Genomic DNA, 22,879 nt, shown 5'->3' with positions numbered 1-22,879 from the left:
GACAGTTTGTTTCAGACTAACATGTGGAAATTGACAAGTGCCTTCTACCCTTTTAAGGCACAGGAAGGAAAATTAAGCATTAAGCATAATAAATATAACTTGTCTTTTAGATTAAATCAGAGCCACTCTTTTCTGGCATGTGTACCACTACCTTACTTACTAATGAAAGGGCCTAGACAATGGCACCTCATAAATTACAGCATCTGTTATCAACGCTGTACCCTTCATACAAGTGTTGACTCTAAAATGTTTTTAAACTTACTTTTAAGAATTATATATTCTTAGAGCAAGGTCAACAATCTGGATGCCTGTAAAGTTGTCAAGGCCATGGTAAGAGTCTCCTGTGACGACCCTGGTGCAAAAGCTTGCTGAGAGGATATTGAATAGAACACGTCAAATGAATGATTGTGTAGGATCCAGCCATGACAAGCTCAATAAATACCTGAATCTTAGTAGTTTACTTAAGGCAATACCTGGTTCCAAGAAAGATCACAAACTGAGACTACCCAGGCACCACCCAGGAACAGACCATCCAAAGGAAATTCCTAATGTTCCAACCATTGTAGACAGGATCACCTGCCAGCACACACCCATCGCTATTCACCCTAGACAAATGTCGTCAATCAGGGGTCCTGAACCTTAGAAATCCCTCACCCCCACCCTTGCTATTATAAAAACCCAACTGAGATGGGGGCTCTCCGATCACTCCAATATGTTGGACGCACAGAGAGTATGAGACTTATGGTTTAGATAAAATGGCGCAGTTCCCTGAGGGGTGGCAGCAAGCCACAAGGGGAAGCTAGGTCCCACCACCCAAGGCCTCTGTGGGTCCCAGGCAGGTGGGAGGTGGCAAGTGAGAGACCTTGATGTGACAGCCAGTTCTATGAGGAGCTGTGGCCTGTGGGAGACAGATAGGCATGCCATGCAGAGAGAGGGTTTGGATATAGTTTATTCAGCAAAAGGGAAGAGGGGAAAGAGAGAGAGAGAGAGAGAGAGAGAGAGAGAGAGAGAGGAGACACACACACACAGACAGAGACACAGAAAGAGAGAGGGAGAAAAAGAGGAGAGGGGAGAAGAGAAGAGGCCACAGCTACCTCTTCCAAAGAGAGACAGGGCAGAGAGAGAGCTCGCAGGCTGGAAGAGGAAGGAAGATCCACTTGCCTCTTAAAAGACAGGACAGACCATTACATTCCCATTTCTTTCTTATAATAAAAAGACAGGAGGTTAGGCACAACAGGTTAAAGGAATTGGGATGGCAGATTCTCAAGACTGCTTCCTGCTTATTTGTGGGCATTGTCTTGAGGCGGGAACCTGAGAAAGCTGGATGCAGGCTACATCCTGGGATGGCTGATCTCTTTGTTTCTGTCTTGTGTTTGTGGTATGGAAATGTCCGGTGTCTCTTAGACCTATTTAAGGTATTGGCAGAACAGAGGATAAAGTTAAGTTAACAAGATACACCCCTCCCAAAAGTGCACACACCTTTCACAATGACATACATATTTGCCACAATAACATGTCCACTTCAAAAGGACATGACCCTCCCGAAGGACACACCCCTAAAGACATGCCCATTCACAAAAGACACACCCCCTCAAAAGACCATGCCCCCTCATACAAACTACACCCCCTCCAAGAAGAGCTTGCCCCCTACCATGAGGTCATGCCCTCTCCCAGAAAGAAACAGCCCTCTCTGAAGGTCACGCCGCCTCATATAAGACATGTCCCCTCCAATAAGTACAAGCCACAAGGACATGCCTCCTACCACAAGGAAACTCCTCATCCCACATCCCAAAAGGTCAAACCCCTACCTCAAGGAAACACTCCCTCCCACAAGGACATGTTTTCTCCCATAAGAACGTGTCCCTCCCTAAAGGGCATACCCTTTCCACAAGGACACATTTCCTCTCAAAAGGATATGCACCCTCTCACGTGGACATGCCCTCTCCCACAACACCACCCCTTACCCCAAGAACAAGTCCCTTATGTGCACATTCCCACAAGGACATGCACCCTCCCACTAGGACATGCCCCTCACAGAAGTACACTCCCCTAATTGAAGGACATGGCCCTCCCACAAGGACAAGCACCTTCACAGAAGAACACACCACCTTCCACATGGAACATTCCTTCCCTGGAGGACATGCCCCCTCCCAGATATACACGCCTCATACGCAAGGACACAGCCCCTAACAAGATCTGTCCTTCCCACAAGGACACGCCCCCTCTCACAAAACACTCATCACCCCACAAGGACACACCCACTCCCAAAATAAATGCCTCCTTGCAGGAGGTGTGCCTCTTCACACAAGGTTATGACCTCTCCCACAAGGACACAACCCCACAATGGCATGCTCATTACCACAAGGATATGCCCCCTACAGAAGATGCCCCATCAATAAAAGGCACACCTCCTCAATAAATGTCACTCAACGTCTTTAAAGGATCTGTGCACTCATTCAGGACCCTCCCACGAGGTCATGACCCCTCCAAGAAAAGACACATACCCTCAATAAAGGACACAGGCCTCCCACAATGTCATGATTTCTCAATAAAGTACTTGCCTACTCAATAAAGGAGACACCTCCTCACAGGAGAACATATGTCCTCTCACAAGGACATGCCACCTCCTTCAAGGACATGCTGCTTCCCACAAGGATATGCCCCTCATACAAGACCTGCACACTTCCCTAATCCCAACACTAAACCCTCACCCTAAACATAACCCTAACCCTAACACTAACCCTAACCTGTGTTTTATGAAAACTGCTAGGTTTCTTTCAACTATATTAAGCAATAGGATTAGAACAATGAGTTTGCTTTAAAGAAACACATTGCATTTTCTAGGGAGAGAACTGTAATGATTGTTGTGTCTCTTTAAGAGACAAGCCACGCCCACTTCCTCCCCCATCCGCTGAGGCAGGCTGATCTTCAGCTTCTGGCCTGAGCTCACTCTCTTTTCTGTCTTCCTCTCAGAGAGGCAGCCTCGCTTCTGCCTCTCTTCCCATTTCTCTGCTTCCCCCTTCTCTGTCTCTCTCTCCTTCCCCCCCCTCTTTCTCTCTCCTTCTCCCTTCCCCCTCCATAACCCCCTGAATAAATATCCAACCTCACTCTGCATGTTGTGTCTATCCATGTCTCTGTCTCTTGCTTTCCCACCATGTGTCTCCCTGCCTGGGACCAGCCACCACTGGGGGGCGGGGACCAGCAGCTGCCTGGGACTGGTTGCTCCCAGGGCCTGCTGCCTCCTGCCACATGGCCCACTACTGACTGCGCGACTGGGACCACGAATCTCGAGTCTCAGCGGAGGGTGTCCAGGTTGAATGAATCCACAGAGCACGAGGTTGAGGTGGAACAGCTTCTTTATTGTTCTGCTGGGGCTAGCTTTTATACCATGGCACCAAATGAGGAGGGGGCTGCAAAGGGACTGTCACCTGACCCCAGTAGGGACTGTCACCTGACCCAAGCAGGAGTTGTTACCTGACCCAAACAGGGATCAAGGAATGCCCTCAAACTTCCTTACTCAACTCCAGGAGCAGAGGGAAGTTATGTTTTCTTTGCAGATAAGCACCTCAAATGGGGGCAGGGAAATGTAACTCAGGGCTGCAATTCCCACACACTACCACCACCGTTTAGGAACCTACAGCATTTCTGCTGCCTACTGCCGCTGGGGATCCTGCAGCGTTTTTAATTTTTCCATTACAAGAACCAAGTTTTCTTTCAACTGTATTAGGCAATGTGGATAGAATTGTGAGGTTGCTTTAAATAAACACATTGCTTTTTCTCAGAAAAGTTGAGTATTTCTTTCAACTGTATTAAGCAATGTGAGGTAGAATAGTGAGTATCCTTTTAAAAATCACACTGGTAAAGAAGAAAGTTTTCTTTCAATTGTATTAATCAATGTGAGTTGAAGAGTGAGCTTTCTTTGTAGAAATGGATTCTCTTTTCTAAGAAAAAATGAGTTTTCTTTCAACTGTATTAAGGAATATGAGTAGAACATTGAGTTTGCGTTGAAGAAATGCATTGTCTTTTCAAGGAAAAGAAGTGAGGTTCCTTACAAGTTATGAAGCAATGAGGACTGTTAGAATAGTGATTTACTTTGAAGAAACACATTGTCTTTCTAGGAAAAGAAACAAGTATTCCTTCTCCTGTATTTAAGAATGCGGATAGAACAGTGAGTCTGAATTTTAGAACTGATTTGTCTTTCCTAGGAAAAGAGATGATTTTTTCTTCAATTGTGTTATTAAGCAATGTGAGTAGAACAGTGAGCTTGATTTGAGGAAACACACTGTCTTTCTAGGAGGAGAGATTTCTTTAAACTGTACCATGCAATGTGAGTAGGATAGTATTGTTATGCCCAAATTCATGGGTTCCCACAAAAGCCAACAAAGGAGACTGAGTCCTGTATGTAAAAGCAAAGAGCCTTTATTTTAATAAAGTTTGCAAACTCGGTCTCGCTGCATGTCCAACATATTGGAATATCTGGAGAGCCCCATGTTCAATTAGAATTGGGTTTTTATAGTATTAAAGGTGGGGTTGAGGGAATCTCTGAGGTTCAGGACTCCTGACTGGCTGACATTTGTCTAGGGGTGTCCTGTTGAAGTTCTATTTACAGTGCTTGGAATGTCAGGAATTTTCTTCGAATGGTCTGCTCTTGGGTGGGGGTTAGGTAATCTTGGCCTGCCAGGCATTGTCTCAGGGTAAACTATTGAGACTCCAGACTTCATTTAAATTTATTGATGGCCAGAGTCCCAGGTGATATTAGTTGGAAGTAAAGAAACTTTCTTTGGATGACCTGCCCAGACTTAGCTTATCATGACTGGCCCTCACATTGTGATTGCGTTGAAGAAATCCACTGGATTTTCTATTAAAAGAGGCGAGTTTTCTATCAATTGTATTAAGCAATGAGTACAGAATAGTGAGTTTGCTTTGAGTAAATGTGTTGTCTTTTCTATGGGGAGCTCCTGAACACCAGCCTCACTGCTCTCCCAGGCCTCAGAGCACAAACAAAGCCTGGCTTGGGAATGGGAGCTGAGGGGCAGAATGAACAGACTGACTTAGGCCCAATTTTCCTGCAAGTTTCTTTATTCCTCAGGGGAAGATGAACATATGGACATAAGGCATCAGAGTTAAAAGGGGTAAAAAAGGATAAGGCTTCAGAAAAACCTTCCAAAAAAAAAGGGGTGACATAAAGCTTTCAGTTTATATATGCATACAGACAAATTAACAGCCCCATAGGCGGCAACAATGGTATCAAGCGTGCGTTTTCACACAGTCACAAGAAACTGGTGGATCTGGCAAGAAGGAGCTTTTTCAGAGGGGGCGTGGCTGTGAAGGTCCCAGGCAGCTGGGAACACAGACTGGGCAGCTATGCTAACTTGCAGTGTTGATCTGCTTTAACATCTAGCTCTTCTGGTGACATTGTTTTTGACTCCAGCAGGGTGCCCAGGTGAGGATTTTTCTCTCTGAAGCTAGTTTTAGTGACTCAGGCCTTTTTCCTGTATGAACAGTTAATTTCCTGGACGATGATCCTATGTTAGTTGAAAGTAAGGTACGGGATAAATACAGAATATTAGTAGCCTGTTAAGTCAGAGCAGAAGACCAGTAGATTACACCTTGTTGAGTCTGCTGTTAGAGCAGACATACTACCTCCTGTCTGAGGCTCCTTCCTTCCTTTCTTTCTTGTTCCACACATACATGGAATTGTAATGGTCTGTCCTGTCCCTTTAAGAGACAAGACCCGCCCACTTCCCCCTTCTGCCAGGAAAACAGATCTTCCTTCTGCTTCCAGCCTGCACTCTCTCTGGCCTATCTCTCTTTGGAAGAGGTAGCTGAGACCTCTTCCCCTTTCCCTCCTCCACCCACTCTCTGTTACTCTCTCTCTCCCCCCTTCCCTGGGGGGGGGCAGGACCAGTCCCACAGGGTATTTAAGGGGCTTCCTAGAGAAGGAACAGGTGGTTTCTTGGGTCTGCATGGGCTCCCTGCTGTCCTGTCTCCCCGCCATGTGCTTGGCCACCCGAGAGTATCATCCTTAATAAAATGATGAGCATTTTGATTTGGATCGATTTGACCTAATTGGATTTCTTGCACCGGTGGAGCTGCTCTATTCTTAACAAGGTTTAGGCGCCCTGATTGGCTGACATTTGTCTAGGGGTGTCCTGGTGAGTGTGTGCTGGCAGGCAATCCTGTCTACAGCAGTTGGAACATTAGGCATGTCCTTTAGATGATCTGTTCTTGGGTAGTGGTCGGGTAATGTCAGTTTGTGGTTCTTCCTGCAACCAGTATTGCTTCAGGGTAAACTACTGAGACTCAGGCCTCTATTAAACTTATTGATGGCTGAGTCCTACACTGGCAGGTGATAATGGTTGGAAGTAAAGAACTTCCTTTGGGTGATCTGTTCATATTTAGCTTTTGCTGAGCAGCCCCTTCCCCACCATCTGAAAATGTTCTTCACCCCTCACTCCCATTCCTTTTATTCTATTCCTGCCACTGCTTCTGCTGGTCCCATGGAAACTAACAAGATTAGTAGGATCCATGAGGCAGCTGCTTTCAATCCCAGCCTTTGCTCCCTGCCATGGCTTGTAGCACAGCACCATGGTGACAGGGCAGATCACGCCTCTAGGTCTCTCTTGTTATTGTGTTTAAACTCCCACAGCTCAAAAACGTGGCTTCTCCATATAACACGTGACTGCTGCCATTTTGACTGAGGTCAGGTAACCTCACCAACAGATCAGGTGATGAAGTCCTGCCATCTTTACTTAGGTATTCCCTAGTTCCCTGGTGTTGACTGTTACATTTGTGTTTTGTGCAGTGGCATGCCTTTGGTAGGGCCCACCAAGAGTATCCACTTCACTCAATTTCTGTTCACTGTGTGTGTATATGCATACATGTAACTTAAATGTACCTATGTTTACTGTTAAATGTTATAGTTGTATGCCCATTTTATCTCATTCCAGACAATAAGCAATAAGTCTTGTGTTTTAAATTGGTATGTACTTTTACGTCTCTTATATAAAATACTTTATATTTAATCCAACTCTGCTTTAAAATATATTAAGCTGTGCTCTACTATTGTCAGTTCTACTGTTAAGCTTTATTGCAAGAAGTTTTTTTTTTAATTTATTTATTAATTATGTATACAGTGTTTTCTTTACATATATGCTGCAGACCAGAAGAGGGCACCAGATCTCATTACAGATGGTTGTGAGCCACCATGTGGTTGCTGGGAATTGAATTTAGGACCTCTGGAAGAACAGTCAGTGCTCTTAACCTCTGAGCCATCTCTCCAGCCCTGCAAGAAGTTTTTTACTTCTTTCTGTCTTTTACAAGTGTAAATCTTACCTGTTAAGTTGAGAGACATTACCGTGAAGCTTGGACCCAACTCTCCAGGCAGATTCTATACTGTAGTTATATATAGTCCTCAACTGCTCAGAGATTTAGGAAATATGACACTTAAATATTTAATTGTTAAAAGACTTTTCATAACAAAAAGAGACAGGTTGGCTCCTAATGAAAGACGCGGATAAATTCCGACCCCTGTAGCAGAAAGAGTAGAGTGAAAAAAATCTAGCAGGGAGAGAAGAACCAAAAATCTAGGTTAGCCGGTTCAGTGACTCCGTTCCAGGAACTAGCTGACCGTAAAGTTAGATTATAATCTTGAGAATAATCTTGAGAAACAGGGAGTTACCCCCTTGTGATTATCACTGGTATTTTCGGAATTTTCCAATGATACCCTCCATACCCCCTTTGGGTTATTGGGTTATGGTTTCTTCCCTTGAATACCCCTTCTCCCAGCTACCCGGGGTTGAACTCCTCTACCCCTGTGTGGGAAATGAGTTTCGGCCCCAGTGCACTGGTTCCTGTCCTGCCAATAAACCTCATGTGAGACAGTCTCTCTTGAGTTCCTGGGGGGTCGTGTTATCCTGAGACTTGAGTGAGAGTCTCCCCACTCCGGGGATCTTTCCTAGCAGCAGCACTTTATTTTCTCCAAAGAAGACAGAAGACCAGAAGGCAAATGGGCACAGAACAACATTCATCTGCAAGTCGCTTCAACTGCCAAGCACTGACCACTGGGAAAAACTGCCTTTCATTTAAACTGACACTCTCCAGACAGTGGATAGAATTGCTGGAATCGACAGCCTAGCAGCTCAGGTCGAGGTAGGCTTGTCTTCCTACAGATTTATTTTATTTTTATTTTTTAAAATTATTCTTTCAGTTCTTTCTGGCCTGTTATGAATCTGAACATTGACTTGAACCACAAAGGGAATCTTTATCCTGGTGACGCAAATAAAAATCTAATTTTTACCTGCAAAAAAAAAATTATATACACATATAGTTTATTTTAATTTTTAATAGTCATTGATGTTTTGTCTGTATGTATGTCTGTGTGACGGTGTCAGATCTTAGAGTTGTAAGCAGTTGTGAGCTTTCATGTGGGGGCTAGGAATTGAACCCCGGTCCTCTGGAATAACAACCAATTTCAATAAGCTACAAGTGAACATTCTCTCTCACACTGCCTTTCATAGTCTTAAAGATACTTTTCATTATGCAAAAATATGTCACAGTCATTCTGATATAATTATGCTGCTGTTTAAAACTTTTACTTTCACAAACCCAAAAAATTCTTGTGAGTTCCAGGGAGCCGAATTGAAGGATCCACCTTAAATGGGTCAGATACACCCTTCTCAATTTCCTGATCCTAAATTTTTTTCCTAAACTTAAGTTTGTCCTCTGTTCTGCCAATACCTTAAACAGGTCTAAGAGACACTGGATATTTCCATACCACAAACAGCAGACAGGAGCAAAGAGACCAGCTACCCCAGGATGTGACCAGCACCCAACTTTCTCAGGTTGCCTTCCCCAAAGACGACATCCACAAATAAGCAGAAAGCGGTCTTGAGAATCCACTGTGCCAATTCCTTCAATCTTTTGTGCCAAACCCCACATCTTTTTATTATAAAAAGGAGATGGGAATATAATGGTTTGTTCTGTCCCTTTAAGAGACAAGCCCTGCCCACTCCCCTTTCCATCCTGCTTCCAGCCTGCACTCTCTCTGTCTGGTCTTGTCTCTCTTCAGAAGAGGAGGCTGCAGCCTCCTCTCCTCCCCTCTTCCCTCTCCCTCTCTCTTTCTCCCCCTTCCCTTTCCTCCCATAACCCACTGAATAAACTATACCCTAACCCTCTCTTTGCATGGCGTGCCTATCTGTCTCTGTCTCACCTGCTGCCCGTCCCTGGGGGAACTGCAGCATATTATTTAAACCATAACACAAACAACCTAAAATAAAATTAAACAGCAACTTCAAAGACAAAAAAAAAAAAAAAGGAAAAAGAAAAAAAGAAACCTTTTATCTTTGGTCTTTTTAACCATCTCATACAAACCAGCTACTTATAGTACAGCCAGGTACATACACAAGAAAAGTTACTGGAATGCTCAGAATAAGACTGGTTTTTTTGTTGTCTTTTTTTTACAAGTTTTTTTTTTTCCCTTTGAGATTATAATGAACATGGTCACGCCACACACATAAGGTCAGAAGTAGAACAGAGAACGCTCTGAAGGCTGGCTTGGTCACCCGTTATTATTAAAAATGGCTCACCCTAACAATATGTACAGAAATGTAAAATGTCAATAAAAAATAAAAAATAAATTTTCCTTTTAAAGTATTTTTAAGCAAAAAAGCAGGGTTTTGGAGGTTTTGCTTTTTTTCCTCCCCTGTTGCAAATTCATGTTGTGATTTGGGTGGGTTGGGGAAGAGTGCATGTCCTCTGAGGGTGGCACTGCCCGCTGTGGGCGGGGTTGGGATGGGGTGGGGCTGCTCCTTTGCTGGAAGGTGACCATGGTTGAATTCTGAGATGAGAAGCCAGAGGCTCCTTTCTCATCACTGAGTACTGTCAATAAAGAAAGTTTGTGGGGGAATATTTTTATGTAGATTTTGGCTGTGAGAACAAGGACTTGACCAAATCCTTTTCCCATTGTGCCATCATGGTGTGGGAGGTGGTATCCAGTTGCCCTATAGGAAACGTCAGGTTTATACACTGCTGGGATATTATAGAAAGAAGAAATGCTATGATTTCACAAAACTTTTACAGAATTGATAGTGACTTATCCAAACGAATAATTGTCCCCGTAGCTCTGCAAAAAACGGTTTCTCCAGGTGGAGTGTAAGTTGTATACACTGCCCATGGAGAGTCCAATAGATCTGTCAGATGTACATCTACTGTATATTTGTGGGCTCCCCACACTTTTCTAGGAAAAGAAGCAAGCATTCTTTCACCTGTGTCCTTGTGGGAAGTGGCATGTTCTTGTGGGAGGGAGCATGTTCTTGTGGGATGAGGCATGTCCTTGTGGGAGGAGGTGTATCCTTGTAGGAGGAAGCATGTCCTTTATTGAGGGTGCGTGTCCTTTATTGATGGGGTGTGTAGGACCCATGGGTCTACCTCTGCTCCCGGGTCTCATTTTGAGGACAGTTTCTGGCCAGCCAGCGTTTCCTGTTTGTTCCTGTGCTCCCTCTGCCCCGCTGGGTGATTGGCTATAGTGCATTGTTGACCCCACCTTGGGCATGGTAATTTCCCACCTGCCTGGGGGTATTCCATTGTGCAGCAGCTAGGTATTTAAGGAGTTCCCTAATTTTGAATAAAGAACATTCGGCTGATCTCCTTTTGAATGACCCAGGTCTCTTGTGTGTTCTTTCAATCTCCAGGTCCTTGCCTGGCTCGCTTATGGTACAGTGGTGTGCAAACTGTACCTAGAGAGTAAGGCAGGCGCAGGCGTTACAGGGGTGTGTCCTTGTGGGAGGGGTTATGTCTTTGTGACAGAAGTTGTGTCCTTATTGGAGGGATTTGTCTTGTATGAAGGGCATGTACTTGTGAGAAGGGGCGTGTCCTTGAAGGAGGGGTGTGTTCTTGTTGGAGTTGGTGTTTCCCTGTGGGAGAGGACGTCTCTTTTGAGAGCAGGCGTGTCCTTGTGAGAGAGAATATGTCCTTGTGGGAGGGGTGTGTTCGTTTGGAATGGAGCACGTACTTACAGGAGCAGGTATTTCCTTGCGGGAGTTGGCATATCCTTGGGGGGGAGTGTCCCTGTGGGAGTAGGTGTGTCATTGTCATGGGGCGTGTCCTTTTGGGTGTATTCTTGTAGGTGTGGGCACCTCCTTGTGATAGGGTCATGTGGAGTAGGTGTGTCTTGAGGGAACAGGCATGGTCTTTTGAGAGGGGAGTATTCTTGTGGGGAGGGGAGTGTCTGTGGATAGAGGTGTATCATTGCTGGAGGTGTTTCCTTGTGGAAGGGGGTGTGTGTATTTGGAGGGGGCATGTTCTCAGAGGGACAATGTCTTGTTAGAGGAGGCGTGTTCTTTCTGGAGGGGGCGTGTCCTTGTGGTATTTATTGGTTGTGTCCTTCCAGTAGAGGACATGATCTTGAGGGAGTGGGCATTTTCTTGTAAGAGGTGTGTCCTTGAGGCAGGGGGCAAGTCCTTGTTAGATAAGGCGTCTTCTTCTGAGAAAGGGCGTGTCATTCAGGAAGGGGGCACGGTTTCTTGTGCAAGGAGGTGTGTCCTTATGGTTGGTGGCATGGTCTTGTGGGAGGAGGCGTGTCCCAGTGAGAGAGACAATATCATTGGAGGATGTGTCCTTGTGGGAGGGGCCGTTTCCCTGAGGAAGGAGGTGTGTCTTTGTGAGAGTAGGAGTGTCCTTGTTGAAGAGTGCGGTTCCTTGTGGGAGTGCCTGAGTCTTGTGAGGGGGAATGTCATTATGGGAATGGCACATCCTTGTGGGAGAGGTTTGTCTTTGTGGGAGGAGGCGGTTCATTGTGAGGGGTGTGTCCTAGAGGGAGGAGGCGTGTCCTTGTGAGGGTAGGTGTCTTCTTCTGGGAGGAGCGCATCCTTGTGGGAGGGGTAAGTCTTTGTGGCAGTAGTGTGTGCTTGTGAGAGGCAGCATGGAGAGGTGGTGTGTCCTTGTGACAGGAGGGAAGCCTCCTATTGGAGGAGGCATGGCTTGTATAAGGGGGCGTTTCCTTATTGGAGAGGTGTGTCTTTTTGGGGTATGTCCTTTTGGGAGAGGTGTGTCTTGATGAATGAGGTTGGTCTTGCAAAACCAACCTCTTTAGAGAGGGGCTTGTCCCTGTTTGAGGGGTGTGTCCTTCGGGGAGGGAGCAAGTACTTATTGAGGTGTCCTTGAGGGAGGAAACTCCTTAGAGAAGGAACGTGTTGTTGCAAGAGGGATGTGGCCTTGTGGGAGGGGGGGACGCGTCCTGGTGTTTGGGAATCAGTGTCAATTCAAGAGAGGGCGTGTCCTTGTGGGATGGGGCGTGTCTTGTGAGTGGTAACCTGTCCTTGTGAGAGGGAGCTGTCTTGTTAGAGGGGGCGTGCGTGTCCTTGCTGGAGGACAAGGGGCAAAAGTGGTCAAAGGAAAAATGGCTTGGGGAACTGTCCAGGAAAAAGACAGAAGGCCTTTTACCTCAGGTGTATTTGTTCCCTGGATTGTTCTTGGATGTGATTTCCTGCCCCCTGTGACATTACATTCAATTTATAAGACATGTTTATTCTTGTTGGTCGTCAGAACCCAATCTGGCCAGTGTACCCGGAATCTAGATACGGCCTTCTGTCCTGCTTTCATGCTTTCCCTTCCCAGGTATAATCTATAGTGCCTGTCGGGCAACTCTTTAAATTGTCTGTCTGGGAAAGGGCTGCTCTGTTCATATTTAGTGCTTATTGACATTTATTTACATGTTTTTCTGAACTAAAACAACCTTTCTTGGATCACTGCTTTCTTTGTTACATTTGTGTATAAAAGTATAACGAGTCAGGCGGTGGTGGCACACGTCTTTAATCCCAGCAGTCGGGAGGCAGAGGCAGATGGATTCCTGTGAGTTTGAGGCCAGCCTGATCTACAATGAGAGTTCTAGGACAGTTAGGGCTACACAGAGAAACCCTGTCTCAAAAAAATAAAATGAAGTAAAAGTACACTGAAACTGAAGTAAGGTTGTCCACAGCATTAGACTGTAGTCACCCCGTTCTTTCGGGTCCTCATATCCCAGGTTCAGGAGACACAATACATAGTATATAATCTTTAGTGTGGCACTAACAAGTGCTTTAGCCAATGACTGAAGAGTCCAAGAGTAAGAACATAAAAACGTAGATTCCAGAAATAAGAATGTAGAAATGAAGAAATATAAAGTTGTAAGCCTAGGAGAATGAAAGCAGACTGTCAGCAACCCATAGTCCATTTACAAGGCCCAAGCATCTCTGCAAACTGATATTAGCCCTAAGATAACACCCTGGCCATGCGTGATTACACGATGGATGTGAGCTGAGTTAACCTTTAGGAGGTGGATACACGTGACCTCTGGGTTATGCACTATCCCTGCTATGTGAAACTGGCAGCATCCAAGGAGAGAAGGCAGAGCTTCAGTAAACACCACCTGGGAATATCAGGGAAGACAACAGATTAAGTGCAAACACTAGTTTAACTGAAAAACTCTATTAATGAAGATTGTAAAGTAAGGCGATCTGTATCTGAGTTTTACCTTGATAATGTAATGGTTGTTCTGTCTCTTTAAGAGACAAGCCACGCCCACTCCCTCCCTCATTCGCTGAGGCAGGCAGGTCTTTCAAGCTTGCAGCCCTAGTTTCTCTTTTTTCTGTCTCCCTCTCGAAGAGGCAGCTTTCGTTTCTCACTACTCTCTCTCTCTGCTCTTCTCCCCTTTTCCCTTCCCCTTCATAACCCACCTAATCAATGTCCAACCTCACTCTGCATGGTGTACTTATCCATGTCTCTGTCTCTTGCTCGCCCGCCACCTGTCTCCCTTCCGGGGACCAGTCACTGCTAGGGACCGTCTGCTCTCAGGACCCGCTGCCTGCTGCCGTATGACCCGCTACCACCACTTGGGAACCTACAGCATTTCTGCTGCTGACTGCTGCCGGGGATTCTGCAGCAATTTTTAATTTTTCCATTATAGATACTGCAAGAAATTCTTTTGTTCAGACCTAATGCTTGGTGTCCCCTACTATAAGAAGCTAGATTTAGAGATCAGTCAGGGCCACAGCCTTACAAACCCATCACTGGCTGCAGTTGGTCTCAGCTAGCTGATAAGCTTTTTGTGTCCGGCGGTGTTTTTTTATTTTAATTTTTTTCCAGGAATAAAGTTTGCTTCTGGTTTATTAGACTTGGTGGTCTGTCCCCATCTTTGCGTGATTCCCCCCCTGGACTGAACAATAATCTACTCCTAGACATTTTGATCATTTATCTTACAAAAATCCCACACTAATTGTCCTTGTGCACATAACTGCGTTTGCAAAACAAATTCCTGGAAGTACATTTTTGGAGTAAGCTTGCATTTTTACCTCAGTTGATCTTGCAGATTTTGACAGCAGACATTACAACCACTGGAAGAAGTCAAAACTCATAGTGGGGTGATGCGACTTCGGAAAAAGACATCTTCTCCAGGGCTAAATTGTTCTGTACCCAGGCTCAGTGTGCTGTAAGGAAGGCGCAGTCACAGGGAGGAGATAGCATCTGCTCAAAGTCATTCAAACCGGGGCACACTTGAAACCATACCTATTATTTTAAACTTTAAAAAAACCTGTGGATTAGACTACGCTAACTGTCTTTCATTGGCCCTTATAACCTGCTGGCTTGCTTCTGCCTCCCAGCAACAGAAACTGTATAAAAGAATGCAGAGCGCTTTTGCTGATGCGCAGACCATCAGTGGCGGTCCTGGAATTGTCACTTTGTGCTGCTAAGTGACAATCTAGCTCATCAGGCTATAACAGGGGGTGGAGATCTGAGGCAAGTCTGATAATTAAAGAGAGAAAAATATACTATTTTTTGGTCAAACATCTGAGTTCATAGAGATATTTTTCTTCTCAGTTTCTAGATGATGGAATAGAAACTCCGAGAAAATGAAGTGATCTCCTCCTGATAAAGATGATACACCCAGAGATAAGAGTCAGTAGCGGTGTGTACCCTGGTAAAGACCCTGTTCTTTCATTTGATTTTGCCACTGTCAGGAGACAAGGTCTTACTGTGTAGTCTGCGGTGGCCTTGAACTAACAGGCAAGCGCGTTAGTATCCACACCTTGTAACATCCTGCTCTGTTTAACCTGGAAGGGAACTGGAGGTGCTGCTTATGAACAGGCTTATTATTATTACGTTCTTGAGGAAAAACCGGAAATAACTACAAAATCCCATTTATTTGATTTGAGTAAAGTAAATATTGACACCAGGCCTTACATTTGATAGCATTAGCCTGGCAAGGGAGTCACATATTAACAATAATCATATTAAAAGAAGAAAAGGTACAATAGTAAATTAAGTAAAACTTGGGAGGAAACTGCTCTTGTTTCTTTTAAATCCTGACAAACATCTAACATGTTTAACACAAGTCACGTCAAGCAAAGGTTAGGGACACCCAAATGGCAGAGCCAGCACTAAGACTCCAATTACATACAACTCAAACATGCATAGGGAGATTAAAGTTATTTTATTAAATCATGCACATCACGTGTGTTAGTGCAAATAGTTTAATCTGTACTCCAGAAATTCTATTGTACGTTTTATCTTTACAAAATAGATTTCAAACAATTATTTACTTTAAAAAAGGTAATTTTGAAGTTATGCATTTCAGAACAGTATTTGCAATAACTATATACAAGAGGTACTGGGTACCACTGGCATATTAGCATTCTGTGGTGGAGTGGCTTCCTGCAACAGAGAATGGTAAAATGAACTATATGACAGTATTTTCTACAAGTCATTTGTGGCTAATTCCTCCATAAATCTAGTGATTCTCCCAGCAACGACCCCAATAGCTTTAAATACAACTTTGAAAGTAAAAACAATGACCACCAAACATCATGAGGCAAATTATATCCTAGCCAGATATCTCAGTATCTGGCTAGATCTGGATATTCTCATAGAACATTCAAGCCAATTCACCAACATTCCCTCCCAGTCTGACTGAAGAAAATTGAACTATGTGATGCTTTAGGATACTGACATCACTATGGTGCTGCACAAAACCATAGTTAAACTTTAACCTCTGTGTTTTAAATGTATAATGTCAAGCAGTGCTTAGGTGTGTCACTGTGCATGAAACACTACCAATCTTGGGAATAGTGCTACTAATTAACAGGCTGTCCCAATTAACAATAAAAAGAAATAACCATTTGTATATCCAAGCAAGAAATCTTGGTAGGTAACATCAGTTCACCTTAAATGTGAATTAGCGCCACATCATAACCAAATTAAATCAATAAAAGCTTATCTAAACAGATATAATTCTTCCTTCAATTAAACATGCATGGAGGAACAGATGACAGAAAAAAAAATCATGCTTTCTAAACTGCTGTATATGAGAAGGTAACTTGGCGTTTAAAGAAAACATTTCTTAAATACATGAGGTTTAGTAAGTTACACTCCAATTTACTCAACAGTTTGGTTGATTGCACTGAAATTATGCAATTGTGTTTTTGCTCCCAGAAATATTTCAGTTTGCTCAAGAAAATACAAACTCTCATGGAAAGTTTTTCAAAGCTGATGTCCTTCACATCTTCAAGTCACATTAAGGCTGAACAAACATGTATGTATTCCCCAAATTATCATTATAACAGAATATTTTCCAAATGTGTTTTTCCTTAAAAAAAAATCCACACAAATAATTGTCTAAGTCTTGTTCCCAATAGCTCAGTGGTTTTATAACAAGTAAAAATGGCATACATATGTAAAAAAAATATATATATATAATGTGTGTGTGTATATATATTCAAACTGATAGGCACTGAGCACACAGGGCCTCTCTTCCCATGTAGGTATTGGTTGTTCGGTTTGAGTAGTTATTGAATCAGAAAAATGAATTATGTGGCCATCAGAATTCAGAGTAAAATATTTATAAATTTATGGTATAAATAATTTGGTGAACTAAGAAACCTACTTTAGGCCACCATAATATTCAGAATCTCAACATACTAATTTAAAAATTACATGAAAAACCGAATAAATTCACAACTTTATATCCTCTCTATAGACAGATATATTTTCATATAAGTTAAAGCAATGACCCTATAGCTGTATTCTTGCACTTTGCTGTTTTAAGAGGTAAAAAGGAAGAAAATGGTTCTGCTGTCCCCAGCATGAGTGTGATGCCAGCTTCTAGAAGGAGGATGGTGCACAGACTCAAGACACCGTCACGGAGAAGCTCTGGCCAGACCTGGCACATACAGCACGATGGCTGTCACCGCAACCAGGGCCGCCAACATGGGCATCCAGGGCCAGGGTTTCTGTGTGGAAAGAAACCAAGAGTCAATATCGCATTCTCCCCTCTCCTTTCATACTATTTAACCCTGGATGAACTGAGTCCCACATACTTAAAAGACCACCAGAAAACTCTGCACTTGCATGGTAAAGGCTACATGTAGAAAGAAAGGAAAACGAGGAAGAACCATACTAGCAGGAACATTGTGTGGAAGCCTGAACACCCCAGGAAAGTCCTGGACAATTTTCAACTTTGTTACAGTTGAAACTTAGTAGTTACACCTGAAATTCTAGAATGCGCCTGCGCATTTACTGTGCACCTGCAGTATACTTCTGCTGAAAAGTTTGTTTCTATGAAAATCAGAATTCTAAGATGAGGTAGAAAGAAAATGATGCAGGCTTGATCCTGGAACTTGAAACCAAAGAAGACAGGAATCAGCTGAGGTTCCAAGGACAGGGGCACTGAGGCCCTGCCGTAGGTTCCTCTGATAAGCATGCTTGATTACCAGTTAAAGGCAAGGCACAGATGGGCTTCCCAGTCAGCTTTCAGAGGATTTATAAAATCCATTTACTTTGGTTGCTACCTTATTCCTACTGATATTCTGATAGTATTCTTGAAAAATACTCTTAATTTGCAGATCAAAGCTCAAAAAGGCTTGTTATAGAGTTTACTTATATTATACAAGTAAATTCTCATTGGTGTTGAAATTGTGAGCCAATGGTTCATTACACTAATCTCACTTTCTTTCATCTTCCCAGCAAACAGGCAAAGGATTAAAGGAAAACTCCACACCATGGAGGAAAGAAAAAGAAGGGTAATGCAGCTGGCTGAAAATTTCAAAGATGCAAACTCTTCATTTCTCATTCAAATCTGACTGAACACATAACTGGGATATAGGTGGTGATATTGCAGAAATTCACTGCTTACTCCAGTTTGCTAGAGATAAAGACTCGGTTAAAGGAAGCATTTCAACAACAGGTTAGCATGGGGTTAATTCATGGTTAGTACTACTACAAAAGAAACAAGACACAATGTTATGTGATTAGCTGATTGTTCATTAGTATGACACAGATACATAGCAAACTAAATGAAGGGTTTGCGTCAGGTAACAAAACACCTTTGTGGTTTTGCCATGCACTCTACTACAAATATGGCACAGACGGGTGACAGGGACGAACAGACAAGACTCAACAGTAGTGCTTGTACCTTTCTCTACCACAATGGACCGAAACACCAAAACAGGAAAGCCAGGAATAGGCCGATGAATACGGCTGGGACAGGTTGTAATATGGAGGGCTGAAGAAGGGAAGGGATATTAAAATCATTTTATGCTATGTAAAAAATCAGATAAGATGATTTAGACCCCAGGGAGTGGTTGGAGAAGGAGAGGAAGACTGAAGTAACAGAAGTACACCACTCAGGTTTGCGCCAATCGAAACATCTTAAAGACATCTAACACAATCCAGAATGATGGGCTGTGATACATATGCTAAGAAACTACCACTTTAAAAGGAACGGTTGGAGGTAACAGTCAATGCACGTGTCCCCAAATATCCTAATGAAACGTGACAGTCTCAGACAGAGCAACAACGACAGTTTATCAAGCGATGCTCTGTTTGATAATATAGTATTTTTGTTTCACATATGAAGTCCACTAATTGATAGATATGTTCCCATGGCAATGGATAGGGTATATTTTGTTCCTCCATTGAAATCCATTTTCCTTCCAACCAAAATTCTTTTCACTTTTGAGGTATTCTTTTAAAGCTCAAAAATACATGTTTTGTGGATAATGTGAGCTTGATGGGGCAAGAGGTGTGGCACATGTCTGCATGTCTGATAAACAGGCAGCCAAAGCTTTCCTTTATCCTAAATGTATCTGATTTTTTTTAAAGGGGAAAGGAATTACTTGGATATATAAGCCTATATAATGAAAAAGGTAAATTCATCCTGAAGGTGAATAGTTTTATGCAACTATAAACAGTAACAGCACGGGAAGGGTCATTCTGATCATGCAAGATGTCTTTGTAGGTTAATTTAGCAAGAAGTGGACTGAAACTCTTTAGTCAGGTATGAATTAACACAAAAGAAAAGGTATCAAATCATTATGACCTGATTTTAGAAGACTTCTATATTCTATGCATTAAGAAATAAATGCAATCCACTTCTGTTTAGCACAAACTCTTTGAATTCTAAAGGACCCCTACCTAACCAGCAATCCTTTGTTGCCTAAAACCTATAACTTTAGTAAGCAAAGGACAGTTGGACACAACTCATGAGCATTCTGTGAAAACTACATAACTGGATGGCCATGCAACGAAACTCGTCTGCACGTGTGCTGCAAGTCAGACAGCACAGGAAGCGTGTGGTTCACGTGCACTGCAGTGTCCAGCTGAGAGGTGGAGTGAGCCTCAGAGCACAGCCAACCACACCGAACACCCGTCAGTTAGGGCCCACAAAGGCAACGGTCACCACAACAAACAACAGGACATTTATTTAGTATAACTTCACCTTAAATATCTTTCTTCCCAGGGAGAAACAAGTGTTATCAAACTAAACTGACAGCTGAATGCTTTTCCCATCTCTGTGCTCGCCAGCCCCATCTCTCTCTCAAACACACACTAGAGAATTCTACATCGATTTATCAATTACTGATAGATAGATGCCAAATACACAGAAAGCTTTTAGGAATGGACATTACTAGTAGAAAAATGAAGACTGTTCTAAAGCTCTGCTTTCTGAGACAACCTAAAGCTAAGGCCCAGCGTGTACCATGTCTCCTAGATGGCCTTGGGTGGCACCGGCTTCAACAAGTCAGGTGATACTCAATGAGAAACTCAGACCGTCTGGGCAACCCAGATGGGTCTTCTAAGTTGTTTCACTGATGCTTGTTTTCCACCAAGCAGGAATCAAGCTTTTCCGCGGGTGTAAGTTAAAGGGGTAAATTCTTACTTAAAAAGAAAGAAATCCTGAGACACAACAGTTCTATCACAGTTTCCCAGATCACAGTCACGTCTCTGATAAACATGGTCAGCCTCTGACACTCCTCCCGATGGAAGCTGAGCTGAGGGGCCAACACTTACATTATTTCCTTTCTCTCGCAGCAGCTTCAGGTTGTCTTTACACTGTTTGAGTTCATCTGTGATTGATTGCTTTTCCTGCTCAGTCATTTCAAACTTCAACTTCAGTTCTGAGAGGACAGTCTGTGTCTTTTCATACTAAAGGTAAAGAAAAAAAGAGTGTGCAGGCTTGACTTAAAATGGTATGGACTACAGTTCTAGTCAGGTGTACACCAGGCCCTGTTTAAGAACTTTGAACACCAAAGTCAAGCCCTTCTGTGTCCCTGGTACTCATAGTACGAAATCTTTAATGCTGGCTTAACTCTATGTAATGATTTTCTTGCCCTGGTGTTAAAATCAAAGAATAGAACATACCGTGTTGTCACCTGTTTATAATATAAAAGGTCACTTCTTCCATCAAGTGAGAAGAGGGAAAGCTGAAAATTTTTCCTTTGAGCAAAAGACAAACAGGTAGAGACAAATCCTAATTAAATGGCAGTGTTAGGTCTAAATGTATTTTCTGGTAATTAAAAGGAAGCCACATTAGCCGAGTTATTTACTCTTGAAATAAAAACCACTAACTTTCACTAGGTCTTCTGTTACTCAGCACTGGTAGACATTATCAGTCGCTATCAGCAACTGTTCTAGACAAATAGAGCAGAGAAAGGCATCTGATATACTCACCACAAAGACTGGGGCATCTGACACTTAAAGCCCATCAGTACCAATTCAAACGACTTTTCAAAATCTGTTTCTGACACAAAAGTTTCCATAAAGGAACCAGCCATTCTACTCTTGAAAATTGTTTATATATGTGTGTGTTGTTATATATAGGCATAATAGGAATATATATAAGCAACATGATTTTCATACAAATCCCCTGAAGATGGGCAAACCAATGTGATACACAGTGTGGCTGATTTCTCAGTGTTCCCAAAAAGCTGGAATTCTAGACTGGTTCCATTTCTAGATGCTGCAGCTTACTGAAGACTAGGTTCCCCAAGGGACACTGTTCTGCTGCTATGCGCCTCTGTCTCCACTGCCGCTACCCATTCTGCCATCTCTGTGTGCCTGTCTCCACTGTTGCTACCCATCCTGCCATCTCCGAGTGTTTCAGAAGGAAGACAGGAAGGCAAGGACTGATTAGAAAACAAATATCCCACGAGTATAGTCTATCAGAAAGGCTCCTCTTCTTGTCTCAGCATGGCTTAGGAGAAAGGACGATTTCTAGTTCTTCTCTACCTATATCCCAAACTTAACTCCTTTAGTCTTCTGAAAAATGCAAACACCTTGGATTTTGAATTTTTGCAAACTTTGTTAGTCATCAATACTCAATACTCAATAAAGACAAGCACTAAGAAAGATGAAATGTGTGAAGTCATTAGGAAAGAAGGGAACAGGAAAAGGGTCAGCATCAGAGGTCAGAGGTTACCAGGAAGGACGATATCTATCTATCTATCTATCTATCTATCTATCTATCTATCTATCTATCTATCTATCTATATCTATATATATGTGTGTGTGTGTGTTTTGTTTTGTTTTTTACCCTAAAAACATTCCTGGAATAGCCCTGGGAAATACACTAGAAAATGAACCAAAGACTAAGATTCACAGGTTTTGTTTGTGACAGCTTTTTTCAGCTGATGTGAGGGTCTGTGAACTTCTCCCAGAAGGTAAAAGGTTACTGGGAGGCTGCCAAGGAAAAGTCAGTGATTCTAGGCTAACTTTTGCACCTTAGAACGCAGTCAGTTCTTAGTGACTGTAAATCAGTTCCCAACAGTGCTAATAAAGGATAGGTCAAAGGTGCTTGGTCAACCTCTTCACCATTTCTATATCCAGACTGCCCTCTGCATCGTCTCTCCAATTCAGGAGGGAGAAGCAGCAGCACAGGAAAGCAGTGCAGTCACGGGACACTGCTGCTTACCTCAGGCACAGCAGTGCATGGGGAGGATGCTGGCCCTGAACAAAGACAGGGAGCCAAACACCAACCCTGAGTCAGGCTTTTCAGGGCAGAGGTAGATGTTCAATGTTTTATGTATGTGCTGGTTGGTTGGTTGGTTGGTTGGTTGGTTTCTTTGAGACAGAATCTATGCAGCCCCGTTGGCACCAACTCAAGACCTATCTCAGCTTCCTAAGTGTGCAGATTGCAAGTATATGCCACACACTGGTTGAACTCTTGGATCATAGATATTCTCACTAAATTAAAATATATAGATGCTTTATAAAATCAAATATAAAGATGATATACAATTCTTTTCTTTAACTTTTGAGAATTATTTTTCATGCTTTTTCTTTGGAGTTATTTATATAAAAATTACCATAGATAAAGCTTTAACAAGCAGAACAAAGGTCACCTTCTGCAGTCTTAGATTTTTTTACACCTTGCTGGGATATCACTTCTGTTCCCTCTTGCTTTTTAACTTTGAAGTAACCAGTGAGGTTGGTCTTAAGAGAGAAATACGACATATTACCAACACCTGTGATTCTTCTTCACAAAAAAATAATCATATGTAGGGTTGCTCAGATTACAATAGTTTAACCTCTTATAGCACTGAAGACACATGATCAGGATTTTTGAGTACAG

At 43.0% G+C, this 22,879-nt stretch overlaps 1 protein-coding gene across 25 annotated transcripts in view; it reads right to left on the bottom strand.

Annotated features, from left to right (window-relative positions):
* Positions 1 to 15,447: 15,447 nt before the first annotated feature.
* Positions 15,448 to 22,879, bottom strand: part of Slmap (sarcolemma associated protein) — a 129,302-nt gene continuing 121,870 nt past the window's right edge. For 14 of the 25 annotated variants that reach the window (XM_048421571.3, XM_048421586.3, XM_048421579.3 and 11 more), the window contains 3 exons: positions 20,320 to 20,454; positions 18,443 to 18,532; positions 15,448 to 17,261 (listed from right to left, as the gene is read on the bottom strand). In XM_048421571.3, the coding sequence (XP_048277528.3) occupies positions 18,449 to 18,532; positions 20,320 to 20,454 (219 nt within the window). In that variant the 3' untranslated portion in view covers positions 15,448 to 17,261; positions 18,443 to 18,448. The remainder of the gene's footprint in view (positions 17,262 to 18,442; positions 18,533 to 20,319; positions 20,455 to 22,879) is intronic. The other 11 variants (XM_048421570.3, XM_048421585.3, XM_048421577.3 and 8 more) reach the window with 1 other exon arrangement.

The sequence above is a fragment of the Myodes glareolus genome, chromosome 5, assembly GCF_982192425.1.
Source record: "Myodes glareolus chromosome 5, mMyoGla1.1, whole genome shotgun sequence".
In the NCBI taxonomy this organism is placed as follows: Eukaryota; Metazoa; Chordata; class Mammalia; order Rodentia; family Cricetidae; genus Myodes; species Myodes glareolus.
This window is presented reverse-complemented; position numbering and strand designations above follow the sequence as displayed.